This window comes from Bactrocera latifrons, unplaced genomic scaffold, assembly GCF_001853355.1.
Source record: "Bactrocera latifrons isolate USDA-ARS-PBARC rearing strain unplaced genomic scaffold, ASM185335v1 scaffold_392, whole genome shotgun sequence".
Taxonomy (NCBI): domain Eukaryota; kingdom Metazoa; phylum Arthropoda; class Insecta; order Diptera; family Tephritidae; genus Bactrocera; species Bactrocera latifrons.
Genome location: NW_017537037.1, coordinates 103,784 through 120,409, shown reverse-complemented (window position 1 = coordinate 120,409; position 16,626 = coordinate 103,784). Strand labels below are relative to the sequence as shown.

The window sequence follows — 16,626 nt, the reverse complement described above, 5'->3', positions numbered from 1 at the left end:
CGTTGTTCAAGTGTACCTGCAAGTCTTTCCATGATGAAATGCCAAACAATACTGAACAAAAAAACATGACAGCTTGATAGGACTATTGAAAAAAGTTCCTATCCTTGGATAACACATGCTGTTTGAGATTTTTTGTTGTGCATCCTTGGATTTCATGAATAGGCAATTGTGGAAGGAAATGTCATTAATATCTCGTAGTTTATCATCTCTAAGCAATTGGTATATTTCCACAGGATAATAAGCAACTGGATAATATTTTTTCATGTTTGTAACTGTTTCTTTGCAATTTAATTTTACATATAGTTCTTGGATTACTGGTGTGTATTTTAATAAAAATTGTTTTCTCCTACAGGCTCAAATTGGTGGCTGTGATAAGGAAGTAGGACCGAATTCTACCTCTCTCCAATCCCATTTACAGAATGACGACATACTCATTGGTGATACTAGTATAGCAGAGGATCAACTTAATTACCAAAATGTCGTTGAAGGTCAAAGTGGGTTTAGATGTGATGGCTCGCCAAAAAAAATACAGAGATCTGACGGCACTAATGACGAACCTAATTTTAATCAGAATTTGAATGCAACTGAACTACTTATAAAAGGTATATATTTAATTGTAGTTTATGATATTACAAAATACGTGAACAATTATTTGCTCTACTTGCTTGCACGGTTCAAAGTAATCGAAATACTTATGGGTGTTGGCCATTTTTTTTTAATTAATGTGAAACAATTAACTATTTATTATTCGACGAAATCCTGAATGGATAACAATCAAATTTGGTGTCTTATTAACTTATACTAATGTAGTAGTAGATTCGACCACGCTTAAAACGGGCTATACAATAAATATTATTTTTATAAACTCTTCAACAATGAAAATATTATTTACCAATAAGGACGGAATCGTTACTGGCGATATAAGAGTACAAGTACTCCACTCGCAGCTTGTTGTCAAGGATATCATTAATGATGTTAACAATATAAAATATACACACTAACAAAACGTACCCGGGAATTGTAAATAAAACACAAAATGAATTAAACCACGTCAAGTGGTTTACGAAAATTTCGAAAAATCACCGATTTTGAAAATTAGCAGTTCATTAGGAAGGAGACCAGACGCATACCCAGTGAATATTTCGTCAAAATTCTTTGTTTTGTTAGTTATTGAAGGTTGAAATTTAGAGGACGATAAAATTTTAAAATTATTTACTCATAAACGACTGAAAATAAATCGATGAAATCAAATAAAAACGATCTGCTATATTATAGATATTTTTTCACGATCCAATTAAAGGGATCATAATTTTATTTCAGGCTGATAAACGTTATAATAAAAATCTCTCTGGTCCGATACCAGTGGAGGCGTGTAAAAAATGAAATTGATGGACTCCCTGGTCGGATATCAGTGGAGGTTGTATAAATATGTTTATAAAATTATTAAAAAGGGACACTCGAAAATATGATGATATATTGGTTGAACTGCTGTGTGCCGAAGATCACCAGATGTAGAAAGTTGGTTGAGCTGTCGAATATACGAAGAAAAGAACGTCCGCCGATGCTTACTGATCGAAATTCGTGGTTGAAAAGGGACGTCCTCTTCTAGAACGAAGCTTTTTGCTCGTTGGGCGGTGGTGGTATAATAACTGCGTGTATGTGTGTGTGTTGTGTTTTCTGTTGCTTTCTATGAATGTGTGGTGTGTGGAAACTGCTGTCTTCAAGTATGGTGTATGTGATAGTATTGCTTGTGAGTGGTGTGTTGTTTGGTGTATAATTCTATATTGCTGTTTAATTATTTTTGACGCATACATATTACATATACATATGTGTCATTTTGGTCGAATAGTTTTTGCCATTTTTCCGCTAGAGACATTATTTCGACAATGTAAAACTTCTCTGGTTTCTCAGCAAAAACTGCAACAAGTAATTATCACCGGCTTCTCTTGAAGCCAACTGTTATCCATTAAGGGAGTTCTGCATTGGCCGAAACAAATGGAAGTCCGATTGCGCAAGGTCAGGGCTATATGGTGAATGCATCAAAACTTCCCAGTTTTTGCCGAGTCATCAAAAATGTGTGTGGTCTAGTGTTGTCCTGATAAAAGACGAAGCCTTTTATGTTGATCAGTTTCTGCCGTTTTTTTCGATTGTTTGCTTCAATCTTTTCATTTGTTGATAGTAAAATGTAGAATAAATCGTTCGACCAGACTTGAGCTCACAACAGCTGGACCTTGATCTTTTTCGCACATTATTGTCGTATTTGATCCGTTTTTCGTATTCTGTTACCATTCGTTTCAAACATAGTTTGATTTCATTTCGTTCCAGCAAATAATCACAGATGTTAATTCGTTCCATTGAATTTTTCACAGACAATTCATGTCGTACCCAAACATCTAGCATATTTTTGTAGCTAGCCTTTTTCTCTAGCGATGTCATGGCTGCTTATTTGACGGTCCTGGTCAATGTTTTTCATAATTTCATCGACTTTTTCCACGATAGGTCGATCAGAACGAGACGCATTCTTCACATCGGAATTTCCAGATCGGACATAAGTGAACCATTGTTGTGCTACACGAACTGATACAACATCATCTCCGTGTACTTCACAAATTTCATTGGTGGCTTGCGTGGCATTCTTCAAAATATAGCGAATTTCTTAATTATTTTCCCTCATTTTTGAAAAGCTTCCCCGATTGATTAGCTTAGAGTGTTTAAAGTGCACGGACGTGCTTATTTAATTCGCTTCGTGAATTCAATCTTTATCAAAAAAAAATAAAAAAATGCAATAACAGTCAAGGAAAAAGTAAAGCAAAAAACAATTTCTTAAATTGTAAACAAACATAAAAAAACAGTGTACACAGATTGATAACAATAATACTCATAAACAAATAGTGCACGAATCAACAAGTGTAAACAAAATACAAAAAATCGAACAAACAATAATGAGTGATTCGAAGCCTCACCATCAAGGCCGTAGGCATTCCTTAAATGCCTACTTCAGCTTTGTCGACCTATCAACAACAACAACTACTGGCAATAAAAAGTGTAACAGGGATGATGAGTCATCGCGGCGATCAGCTGAAAAGGAAAAGAAGCAAAGAACACAGTCAGCAGAAGCAGTAGAAAACAATAATCGGACAACAACAAATGCGCTGGCAGCAATCAACATGCAATTTGGTATGCTTACGTTGGCATGCTTACGTTGGCAAGCGCGCAGACAACGAAGAAAATTACAACGCATGGTGAGAATGTACCAATAAAAAGGCCCGTCTATAGAAACTGGCATTGGCCGCTACGTTAATATAAAAAGGAAATTAAGTTCTTCTAAGTCAGCGGTCAATCCTAAAAAGTTTCAAGACGGCACAGCAAATAAAAATATAACGGTAGTTTTAAATGACAGCAGATTTGCCATACTAAGAGCACAGTCGTTAATGCCAAACCACCTCCAATGTATTTGCGCCAACGTAGCAGTAATACTCTTTTTAAGAAGTTAAGTGATATATTAGGTACTAACAATTTTCAAATAGTGCCTTTGAAAAAAGTCAATAAAGATGAAATAAAAATTCAGTCGTACACTGAAAAAAGTTTTATGGAAATAGTTAGATGTTAGATGTAGATAAAACCTAAAAATAGTATTCGTAACAACTGAAGAGCTCTTAGGACCTAGTTATTGTAATTAAGGGTATAGAGTCCGCCGTAGACTCTAGTGAATTCAAACAAGCATTGGAAGAATGCGGTTTTGGTATTAAAACTGTTGTAAATTAATTTAATAGAAACATAATGGCTGTGGTACCAATGTTTAAAATTTAATTGTTGCTAAACTCTAACTTAATGATGTCTATCCAATATATAATTTAAAATATTTGCTGCATCGAAGAGTAATGGTGGAAGAACCACATAAAAGTAACGGTCCGGTGCAATGTACTAACGGCCAAGAATATGGGCATACTAAATCATACTGCACTCTACGCAGGGTTTGTGTGGTATGTGGTGATTTACATCCCACTTCGAAATGCCTCCTTAAAAAACAAGAATTAAATAAAAAATGCAGCAATTGCGGAGGAAATCACGCTGCCAACTACAGAGGTTGTCCTGTATATAAAGATTTGAAATCGAAGTTGTCACAGGGCATTAAAGCACGTCATAACCAAATGTTACAAACACCCCGTAATGAAATTATAGTAACCTCAGAGAAAAGTTCAAATCCTATTACTTCTATCAACAATAATATGCAAGGAAGCTATGCAAGTATAGTGAAAGGCAACACTGTGCAAATGCAACTGATCCATGATTTAATAAAATCACAAAATCAAATCCTGCAAAATTTATTAAGTAAAAATGAGCTTAGTAAATATCTAAGTATATGGAATGCTAACGGTGTTAACCAACACAAATTAGAGATTATTAGATTTCTGTCTGAAAAGAATATAGATGTTATATATTATGCTTAATTCAGAAACTCATTTAACAAATAAAAAAAATTTCAATATGCCGGGATTTAGACTCTGTGTCACAAATCATCCAGATAGAAAAGCACAATTATAAGATTTTGCTGTAGTCAAAAATATAGATAGATCACTTATGACAGCTGATACATGTTCAGACTTATCATCTCATCATTCTGCTGTACTAATAAAGTTATACGAACCGCTCAAGATATTTGAGCCAAAAGATTCTCTAACATCATATAAAGCTAACTGGTTGAAGTACAGAAAGTATACCAACAGCCACAACAATATTGTTTGCAAAATGAATACAGAAAGAGACGTTGATGAAAATATAAGAGAAATTATTGACGTAATAACTAATGCAGCTATCTTGGCAATACCAAAAAAAAGAAAGATCACCAATAATGAAATAGAGAAACTTGTAAATGAGAAAAGGCGAACTAGGCGAGCTTGGCGCTAATGGCAGTTGAATCGCTCCCCTTCAATTTTGCTTCAACTGAAATCTGCTCTACGAAAGTTAAAAAAACGCTGCAAATTATATAAAGAATCTGTGTCCAAATTCTAGCAGGCAAAACTTCCTTTGGAAAGCCCAAAAGTTTTTCAAGCCATCAGTGGATTTTCACATGCCTCTAAGACAGTTGAATGATAATTGGGCACGTAGTGATGAGAATAAGGCAAATTGCTTTGCAAATCACCTAGAAAAGGTATTTCAATCCAATTGCCGAAAGAACAACTTTGAGTTGCCAACGTTGCCCAATACTTCTACTTCTGAAGTTACTAGAATAATTAAAGAATTTAACTCATAAAGTCACCAGGTCATGATACTATTACCCTAACAATGCTAATTGAGTTACCACATATTGCCGTAGAAGTTCTCTCTTTGCTCTTCAATGCAATTCTTAATCTCGGACACTATCCTAATTCATGGAAAAAGTCGCAGATTATCTTAATAGACAAACCTGGGAAAGACTTAACGCAGCCGTCTTCATATAGACAATCATTCTTTTTTTTTTTAATATTTGAAAAATTGTTACTATCAAAGATGACTCCTTTCGGGTTCCGTGAAAAACATAGCACGATAGAGCAAGTAAATATAATTAGTAACGAAATAAGAAAAGCATTTGAGCACAGAAAGTACTGTTCATATATATAAATTTGTATAGACACAGTTATAGTGAGCCGTAGCAAATGCCATATAATAGCATCAGCATGAGATCAAAAATGTGCCCGGCAGTAAAAATAAACAATATTTTAGTACCCCAAGTGAACGAAGTAGATAGAAGGTTTACGTGGAGAAAACACATCTCTAGTAAAATAACTTGCATGAAAATAAGAGCTACAAATTTAAATTGGCTATTAAATAAAAACTCCAAACTTACAATAGACAACAAAGTGCTTTTATATAATGCGGTCATAAAATCGGTTTGGATGTATGGCATTCAACTGTGGGTACGACCTGTGCAACTAATATAAACATTCTTGGTATGCTGCCGAACGTTTTTTTAAATGTGTATTTAATGTGTCAATTATGGGAATGAAAGTATCTACACGAAACTTATCCTTGCCTCTCAACTGTGCAGTCTCTGATGATCCTTCAAAAAAAAGTGATGCTTGTGCTGCGAATTTTTTTTTCTTTCAAATGTATCTTTGTAGTCAGCAAATGGATTGAGCAGTCGTTTCGTACTGATCAAAATTATTGCGTGCGGTATTGACGTACCTGAGATTCGTAAAGTTTGTTACAACGTCCATGGTCAGGGTGCTATTCTGTAAACTTAGACTTGTTTTATTCATAATTCCCAAAAGATGATTCTATATTTAAGTTAGAAGTGCAGTCTCAAATTCTCCTTTTTTTTCTAGGCTTTGGGCTTCCTTTCTAGTGTCTTCTGGTTGATTGGTGTCACTTGCGATTGAAGACAATGCTTCAGAAATATTTAAATAACCATTTTGCAAAGCATTTATAGCATTGGCACGTGCATACCATCTAGTTTCCGAAAGAGACTTTAGGACTCTATTTACTCCTAAATGCTCTGACAAAATTTTCCATCGCTTTTCGAAGCCGAGAGAAATTTGAACAATTTGTGTACAAATTGAAAGAATGATACCGCTTCAGTAACACACTCAACAGCCTGAACACCAACTAAATATAGCGAATGTTCGGTACATAGAACGTAAATCGCAAATTCGCATCTTTCTTTTCTTCTTGACTGAACACCAGAGTACTTTCCAGACATATTTGATGCATTGTCATAGCTCTGCCCGCGACAATATTTTATAGTAATATCAAGGCTTTCAAAAAAGTTTAAAATGGTATCTGCTATATATTGCCCATTATGTTAATCCATAGGCAAAAATTGCATAAATCTCTCAATAGGCTGTCCGTCTTTTACGACTAACTATGAAAGTTAGTTGGTCAACGTGGGACAGATCTGGCGTAGAATCTACGCTAATAGAATAGTACTTTGCTGATTTAAGTTCTTTGACAATGGTTTTCAAAACTTGCTGTCCAATTAAATTAATAAATTCATTACAAATATTTGCCGATAAATATGATGTACTTCCTTTTCCACGATTTCCGCAGTTTTGTATGTGATCTGCAAGAAAAGGATCAAATTCGCTAATCAGTTCTAAGCATCCCAAATAATACCCATTATTTTGCGATCATGATGTCTCATTATCGCCACGAAAGGCAAGACCTCTTGAAGCCAAAAATTTCAGTACTACAACAATCTTTCTAAGCATATTCTTCCAATAGTTAATTTCTGTATTATATTGGGACAGCAACTCAGTATCAATTCGTCCAGTAGTTTTCATTCTTGCAACATAATTCATCATAAATTCCCTGTGCTGTAAACTGTTCTCATGCTCTATCAATAAGTTACTTATATGCTTCCAATCTTTATATCCATTAGGAGAACTTAAATTATGTCTAGTACCAGTAGTGGTATTAAATAGACGGCAGCAACAACAGTATAAAAAATTTCTTTGATGGTGAATAAAGGAGCCATTTTCTTTGTAAAGACTCACCATTCGTCAATTTACTAATAAAAATGTTTTTAGTTAAGTATCTAGTTTTCGTTTTACCCTTTAAATCTGGCAAACTTGTAGAAGTTTTAGAGAAGTCACTATTTATATTTTGCTTTGGAAGTTTTTCCGTTATTTCTTTTTGAGCTGAAATATTTTTTGAGTTGAAATATGTTCTTTTCGACATAATGAAATTGTTCAAAAATGAACATGTACGTTGATACCAAGGACATTCAGTACGCATCAATATATGTAGTTTTATTATACTTAAGAATATTCAACATATTAGATAAGATATGGAACTATGTTATTCTCACTATTTTAAAAACACATACAGTCCACTAATATTGAATAATTACATTTTCCCTCGGCAATATGTTACCTTCGCCAATGCTGAGGCAGCACAAACCCATGGGTTCTTAGAATACATTTTATCAACTGTTTGTAAATGTACTTACATTAAAACAAACCCAAGGTCACTCAACATACTTTCAAACAATAACCAACATATGAACATGTACACATACACTTATATTAAGATAGTTAAGATAGTTGTTAAAATTGTATTATTATTCGGAGATTCCTCCAACCATAGACAATGTCGACATTTATGTTAGGCCTTGTTTACACGTTGCTGCTTGACTTTAAAATCGGAGTGATTGCGTGAGTGCCCGTTAGACGGTGTACTTAGTAAATTAAGTAGGATGCGTTCAGAGATATACCCTCTGATAAGATTACTGTTTTGTGAAAAAGTGTAGTATGTCCGGCAAAAATGTGTGAGAGAAATTGTCGGTCCTTAGGGGCCCCCTGGACACACACCCCGTGTACCCTTATGGTGAAGACAGTAATGTCTGTAGCTCGAATTATTTTGTCCAGGAGTAGTAGGTTTTTACGAATCCTTTCCAATATATGGGCTTAGGTGGATATCTGATAAATTGTTGCTTTTAGAGACCTAAAGCCAAACTCATAAGCTCTAATCAGTTTGCTGACGGTGTGCTTTATTCTTCGCACACTACGTTCGATAGAACCTTATTTGCGATGTTGAGAAACCTTTTACCACGGTAGTTGGCGCAGAATGTTTGGTTCCCTTTTTATGAATTGGGCAGAGCACACTTAAATTCGAATCGTTATTCATGTTTTCGCCCAAGGATATTCAAGAAAGAAGCTGATGCATGCTCCTTTTCTGTTCTTCACCGCCGTATTTTAAGAGCTCAGCCGGCAATCCATAGGCCCCGCTTTGCTATTCTTCAGACGAGTAATTGGTTCGAGAAGTGTTCCCTCCATAATTTTAGTGTGTTCTACAAGAGTATACTCCGGTCTTGAAACCTTCTGTTTGACGCCGCATCTTTGCGTAGAACTTTCGAGCATTACCTCTGTCTGCTATCTCTTCGCTTTTCGGCCTCTCTCTTATCTTGTGTACAAATACGTCTTGCTTCTCTCTTCAGCTCTCAGTGTCTACCCCATCCCACACGTGTTGTGGTCAATTGTAACATTGCAAACTGTCCAATCTGTTTTCTCACCACTGCGATGCGGCACTCCTTATCGTACTAGCTATTTTTAACTTACCAATGCTGTCGTTTGTAGCTGTATATAAGGAGCTTGAAATGCCGCCCCACAGTTCCCTTATATCGAGTTGCAAATCGAGCAGAAAATTGTTCGGCACTCTGTTGTTGACGCAGCATCCCGGTGTCGGATCCTCCGTGTGATTGTTGACCTGCGGTTTTACTGCGTACACGCGGGTGCGTATCTTGGCTGCAACAGTATAGTGGTCCGTGCCAACTTTAGAACTTCAAAACGCTCTCACGTCTAAAACACTGAAGACGGGTCTTCTCAACATTTTTTAATAAGGTGTGATCTAAGTAGAGGTACTTATTGCAATAGCCTATTTTTGATAGATCGCGCGTGAGTCGTGTCAAGCTGTCATGTTATTTTTTTTTTCAGTATTGTTTGTCATTTCATTATGGAAAGACTTAAGTGTAAACAACGTTTACAAGTCGTACAACTTTATTACAAAAATTCACGTTCTGTAAAGAAAGTGTCTTAAATAGAAAGCGTATAAAATACAGCTTGCGCAAAAACTTAAGCCGCTCGCTTGTATGTAGGCAAGCAAAATTGTCGCATTTGGGATGAAGAACAACCTGAAAAGATTCAGAAACTGTCATATCATCCAGAAAAAGCAAGGGTTTGGTGTGGTTTGTGGGTCGGTGGAATCATCGATCCATACTTCTCCGAAAATTAAGGCTCGAAAACGGTGACGTTTATAATCGCGACCGTTACCCCACATTGGCGTTCCCAAAACGGTTCGGTCTATGTAACCGAAAGGGATTCGAATTTTTTATCTGGCCAAGATTTGTCAATTTGGCAGAATTCTGCAGCTACGACAACAACAATCGTCATGACAACTATTTGATGCCTAAAATTTAAGCTCGCGATATTGACGACTTTTGGCGGCTCCACTTACCACACATTGCATCAGTCAATGGATTTATTTGGCCCGTCTATTGGCCACGAAGATCGTGTAATATCAGAAAAGTACGGAGAACAGTTTTCAAACATTTGGTATACTTTATACCCCTTATATGCGAATATGCGAATTATCTTAATTAAATTTAGTGAACGTGTTTTAATTAAACGCAGCTTCGGGAAATTGGGTGAAAACTTGCCTTAGCCCCTTATAACTAATACCCGGAGAGCATCTGTATCTGTATGGAATAAAGCCAAAACTAGATAAAATAATATGTAATAAAGCCATGTACCTATTAAAATGTTTTCAAACTTTCGGTTAGCCTTATACCGTATATAAGATCAATATCATCAATTCAAACCTTCTGGTTGACGTTTTGCACATCAACTCAACATATTAAATTGGTTTTGTCTCTTTGGTTAAGTTTGTGTCAGATACATCTTATTTTAGGATGATTTTAATATAATTTTGGCTGACGGAAAGTAAAAAATAGTTATTATACTAATTACCTTTAATATACCTTAATAAAATACCAAATTTAATTGTAATTCATTCACGATTTTGTCGAACAATTAATGATGAATTCTTTCGCAACATTTTAGTTTTTTTAATAAAAATTTCCCCACCTTTCACCCTTGCCTTACCTAACTTGTTTTTCCAGCACCTTAAGGAACTCCCAGGCTTTGGTTCTTCCAAGTTGCAAGAGTATAAACTGTTCGGTTCCACCCGAATTTGACACTTTATTTTTTGTTACATTTCTATTTTATCCGTTGCATTGGTCTGTCTGTATATACAGATATCGCTTTGAAATTTGCACACGAACTTCTTGCGAGAAGCAAGCTGCTGCTTTGTTGGAACCACCTATATCGAACAATTATACATTGCGTATAGCTGCCATACAAATTGAACGGTGGAGATCATGTCCCTGTATGGAAACATTTCTTGTTTGATGAGGTATCTTCACGAATCGTGGTATTCGTTTTTTAAGGCAATGGTGCAATCTTCGCCTTCTTCGAGAAATCGCTATAGCATATAGGGGACATACAAACTATTCGATCAAAGTCATGTTCTTGTATGGCATCTTTTATATTTGTGAAGGTTATTATAGGTCGCTGCCTATTTCTAGATTTGCCTTATATAAAGATTATTAACTGCAGTTTCGATATCTTAATCTTTCAAAGGTTAACTAGTTTTAGTGGTGAACATTTTGTTGCATTATTTAGAATCCCAGGAATATGTGGAAGTTAAGGAATTGAATTATTACTAAAATGTGTTATTAGTATGAGTATAAAAATTGTTGGTGGAATATTTTGTATATGTAGGACAATCCATCATTGTTGTTTTATTATTTGGTATTTCGCTGATTAATTCTAATAATTAACGCTTGTTGGGTATGCGGATATGCGATAATTCATAGTTTATTTGTTTATATTAGGTTGGAAAAAAGCAAAAAAGCGGAAGAGAGATATCTATATCATCACCAATTTATTAGGTTGTCAAATATAAAAATTGTTACAGTCTCAAGTCTCTAAATTTGACATTTTAAGTTAGAGAAAATTTTTAAGACTTGACGATTTTGCTATGCTGTAAGTGACAGTCACAAAATCTATTAAATTTCATTATTCAGAGATGTTTTTACACTAGAAGGGAAACAAATATGTCGTTAACAAATATTAAATTTTCTACAACAAAGTAAAAAAACATAATTATCAATAAAAATAAAAATATATGTTGACTTTGTTTCATAATATTAACTTTAAAACTTTATTAAATTTATGCAAAATTAATTTATTTGTAACCTTTTCGTGTTTGAGTTGCTTACAAAATATTAAAAACGACAATCGAATAATATCTATGATGATCTCCATTCAGTATATTCAAAATGGCAGACTAGAGTTCTTTTTGGTTTTGTGACCTGAATCCATCACTTCTCAAATTTGAGGCAACATTTTGAGACTAAAGCTAGAGACTTTTTAGTGAATAGTAAGTAGTCACAAATTGAGATTTTACCTTACATTGACTTTTAAACAAAAATTCTAAACCTAGCCTAGACAAAAATATTTTATTTTAAATGCAATCATAAAACTGATTTGGATGTATGGCATTTAACTGTGGAGTACGACCTGTGCAACCAACATTAATATAATACAAAGGTTCCAATCTAAACAGAACACGGGTGTACCATGGTACATGCGTAATGAAAACATTCACAAAGATCTTGATACTCCTATGGTAAAGAGGAAGATAGATGGCAGCAGAATGAGATATATTTCTAAACTTCGCCAACATTCAAACCCATTGGTTAAAGAACCCAAAAGCACAACTACATTCTTGTCCTTCTTTAGTTTTAAATAGATTCAAGACTTGAATACTTATTGTTAGGCTTTACTAAGCAGATCCAATAAATAAAGAAATATTGAAAAAAAGAAAAACTAAATAACAGATAAATACTAAAAACGTAATAATGGGCTTTTCATTAAGACCGCAACGCCATATTTTTCCGCTCGTTTGTTGCCATTTCATCGTGGAAACATATACGATCCAACAACGAGTCGAAATTATTGAAATTTTTTTACCGAAATTCGGAGTCAGTGGCCTCAACTTTAAGAGAGGGTTTTTCAATAAAAGCGCTACAATAGTTTTTAAATAATTATTTTTCATTTTTTAGTTTGATAAGCTTTAAAAGAGTGTTTTTTAATTTATTTAAATTATATTTATTTTTAATTTTTTAGTTTGGTGTGAAAACCCCAATTTGTTAAAATATGAACTGTGACATGTAGTATAGGATAAGTAAATCGATAAATAGACAGCATTTCATATCTATTCGTAACATTTCGTTGACTAATTGTTATGTTATTTGCGACCAAGTTATATTGGCGACTTTACGAATTATTACTTCATAATCGCTTCACTATTACATGGGGCAACTGTCAACTTTGAACAGTCTAGTTCTTGAGTTCGAATACCGTCCAAAGATCTACAAAGACTAAGTGCTACATAAGCTTGTGAAACAGCAAACAGTCGAGAGCCCAGATATAGTACTGCATGATCTACTGTACCTTGCATCTTATGAACGCCATACGCTCAATTCGGACCTGTACTGCCAACAACTGGATCGCTTGAAGGCAGCACTCATGCAGAAGAGGCCATCTTTGATCAACAGAGGCCGAATTGTCTTCCATCAGGACAACGCCAGTCCACACACATCTTTAGTGACGCGCCAGAAGCTCCAGGAGCTCGGATGGGAGGATCTTTTGCATCCATCGTATAGTCTGGATCTCGCACCAAGTGATTACCACCTGTTTCTGTCTATGGCGAACGCGCTTGGTAGTCTGAAGTTGGCCACAAGAGAGTCGTATGAAAATTGGCTCTCCGAGTTTTATGTCAATAGGGAAGAGAGCTTCTATGAGAGGGGCATTATGAAGTTGGCATCTCGTTGGGAACGCGTCATCGAACAAAACGGCGCATATTTGACTTGAATCGCATTATTGTAACCAATTTTATGAACAATTGAAAATTCAATAAACATACCGAAAGACTTTTTTGACAAGCTACATTAAATTGTGTTACCAAAACTTAGCGGTAGCGTAAAACAGGGTATTCAGACCAACTTTGTTAATTGGTTAGTCGTTACTCGGTAGTTTTTTACGAGGGTTTTGATTTTGTAAAATTAACAGATTATCGTTTTACTGAGTAACAAAGCTTTTTTTGTTACTTGGTAACATCACTCAGCTGTTTTGTTTGCGTTGTTGCCTCAAAAGATAACTTAATTCATTGTAAAAAAAAAATAAATTTGCTGTCTACTATAAATTAGTTTCTGACAAATTTTTCAAAAGTAAGTATTTAATGTAATGGAATCAGCTGTTTTGAAACAAAATTTACACCCACTACTGATGTACAGCAAAAAGTATGTTCAAAGTTAAGTGTTTTAACGAAGTATCAACTAACGAACTACCAGATTAGTAAGTTTGGTCTAAATACCCCTAATATCTTTGCTTTTACTAAATGAAAGTACAGTGAAAAGCGTTTTTCTCGAAACTACGTTTTTGAAGTCGGATGGCAAGATTTTTACGAGAACTGCTCAATCGTTCTTCATGAAATTTTGCACAGGTGTTTGAGATACAACTCTTAAAGGCTTGAACTAAGAATTTTTTCCGATTGCAACTATTTGAAAAAAATGTCACGAAATTTTAATTTTTCTGCCTAAATCACAATTTTCCGTTTTTCTGTTTTATCCTTCGGCCAAGTTCTAAGTTTAGGTTTTAACTAAAACACGAATTTTTCACTTTATATGATGTAAGGAGTTAGCCTTCTAACCCGGTCGCAACTTTTTTCCGAGGAGTCACCGGAAATGGCGTCGCAATGGCCGAGTTTAAAACCTTTTTTTTGTTTTTAGCAAATTTTGTTAATGGCGTATGTTTGTAACAGCAGAATATTTAATATTTACATGAGAAAAAAATTGATGAAAAAAGGCTGTTCGCCACGCAACCCCTTAAGGGGGGAGATACCTTCAGAAGTTTCAGAAACTTAAAATTTTTTTTCGCTCTAATCAATTGAAAAACTATTCAAAAATATATTCCCGAAGTTTCATTGGTTTACTCCGAATACACAGTACAACAGCTAATCTGGGGGTGAGAAATTCCAAGTCAGGGTGATGGTACTAGGTCAGTATAGTGAAACCCTCAAAGGGTTCGGCGTTCGTATGTGTCAGTTTTTTTTATGACCTTTTAAATTTTTTCCTTATCTTGATGTTTTTTCGCTTAGTTGTAACATTTTGGCAAAAACAAACAAAAAAAAAATTTGTTTTTTGTAGTCCTAAAACTGTTCCACAGTGATATTTTCGAAGAAATGGGCTCCAGAACCACTGTACTTCAAGCAGCGGCTGTATAGTACCAAAACTTTGAGGTTCGTTTCTTCGAAACTAACTTTTTTTATCCTACCGTCGAACTTTAACTGAAGCGTATTTTATAGACAATTTTATACTGAAGTGCGCGATTGAGAGTTTTTCCGAGAAAAATGGTATTTTAACAGTGGTTTAACTATTTTGATGTCGAAAAACAAGGGTAAAAATGGAAGTTTTTAGAAAATCCATGCCTAGATCCCCAATTTCTCGAAATTCTCAAAACCATAGTAAAGACCTGATAAAGGCTTAAAAAAATTTACTAATTTCATATCAGATAAGAATCCTAGTCAGGAAGTCGCCTTTCGCACAAAATGTCAATCAATAGTTGATATTTCCGCCATTTGGTTTTTTTGACATGAAATTATTTTTATTTGACGGTACTAGACTACCTCCTTTTTTGACGGTACTAGAGGTATACCCCGCTTAAAGGTCTATCAAAGTCTCAAGCATCGATATTTGACATTTGGGAATGAATTAAAAATTGTTTTTAAAACGCTGGTTGAGAAGTATACTCCTCTGCATAAATGTCTGAAATAGCCAGACTTTGAAAACCAATTTTTAATTCATTCGAAAATGTCATATGTTTCTGAAAGTTAGTTCATTGAAATGTTGTGTATTTTTGTCCAAATATGTGTGATATTAGATGAAATTTGAAATTCTGTAGAATGGCCTAATCCCTTATAGAAGGAAGAGACACGGATGTTGTGTTAACAGTTAAAAAGGTCAACTATATGTTATTAAAATTAATATGTCGAGGGTGGGTCCAAAAATTAAAAAAAGTTGAGTTCTGAGATCCTAGTGCTGGTATACAGGCTGCTTTTCTGGAAACTAACGGGTTTTCTTTATCGCCAGACATATTAGCACACAATAGCTCTTTTGGCAAAGCATGGAAAAAAGTCCAGTTTCATCTGCCTTAAAAATATCTCCTTGTCTGTAGTCCAAGAACAGTTTGGTAGATTTTGTGTGAATTGATATACTTCTTCGGAACTAACCTCAGCAGATTTCTCACATATGCTTTCAAACGTCACTTTATGTCGCTTCGGCCATCCATTTTATGTAGAAAAACTGTGAATGCCTAATTCGCCAGTTTATCTTTGTTTTTATTTTTCCTTTATGCTTGTAATAGGAGCACACACTGGTATATTTTGCCTTCTGGCTCTGACAAACGACTCAAAATACAGATTGTCTATTTTTAAATCGTCCGTATACCGTGGACTATTAAATATAAAATGTACATTATAAGAGCCTGCTTAGAGGCTTAAAAAATTGATTTTTTTTGTATGTTTTTCTGGACGGAAAGAAATAATTGGTTAAAACGAAATTTCTACGGTTTATAGTTATATATTTAAACATCACCCGAACATTTTTTGGATACGAATTCTTTGCCTTAGGGAGGCAATTGCCCAATGCATCTCGCGTGTGCATTTCTCGGACGGCGGGAAGGATGCAATTCGCAATTTCTATCGGAATCGAAAAATTCAAAAAATTCATATTTGTTAATAAGTTATGTATGCATGTTCAAGTTGAACTAGGAAAATCTCAAAAAAAGTGTAAAATTCTAAAAAAATATAAATACAGGTTGGCTGATGAATTTTGCTACATTAAGAAACTCAAATATTTTTTTTTTTCAGTGTATGGAATTCATTTTTCTTTTATTCATGTTAAAGCTCATTCAATTTTATTAAATATAGCTTAATTCTTCTTCTTGATTGGCGTAGACACCGCTTACGCGATTATAGCCGAGTTAACAACAGCGCGCCAGTCGTTTCTTCTTTTCGCTACGTGGCGCC

The 16,626-nt window shown here is 34.8% G+C and overlaps 1 protein-coding gene across 3 annotated transcripts in view; it reads left to right on the top strand.

The window, feature by feature from the left end:
• LOC108972325 (tau-tubulin kinase 2) overlaps positions 1 to 16,626 on the top strand; it is a gene marked incomplete at its 3' end in the record, with an annotated part of 206,105 nt that overhangs the window by 113,665 nt on the left and 75,814 nt on the right. For all 3 annotated transcript variants that reach the window (XM_018938860.1, XM_018938859.1, XM_018938863.1), the window contains 1 exon segment: positions 353 to 602. In XM_018938860.1, coding sequence (XP_018794405.1) covers positions 353 to 602 — 250 coding nt within the window.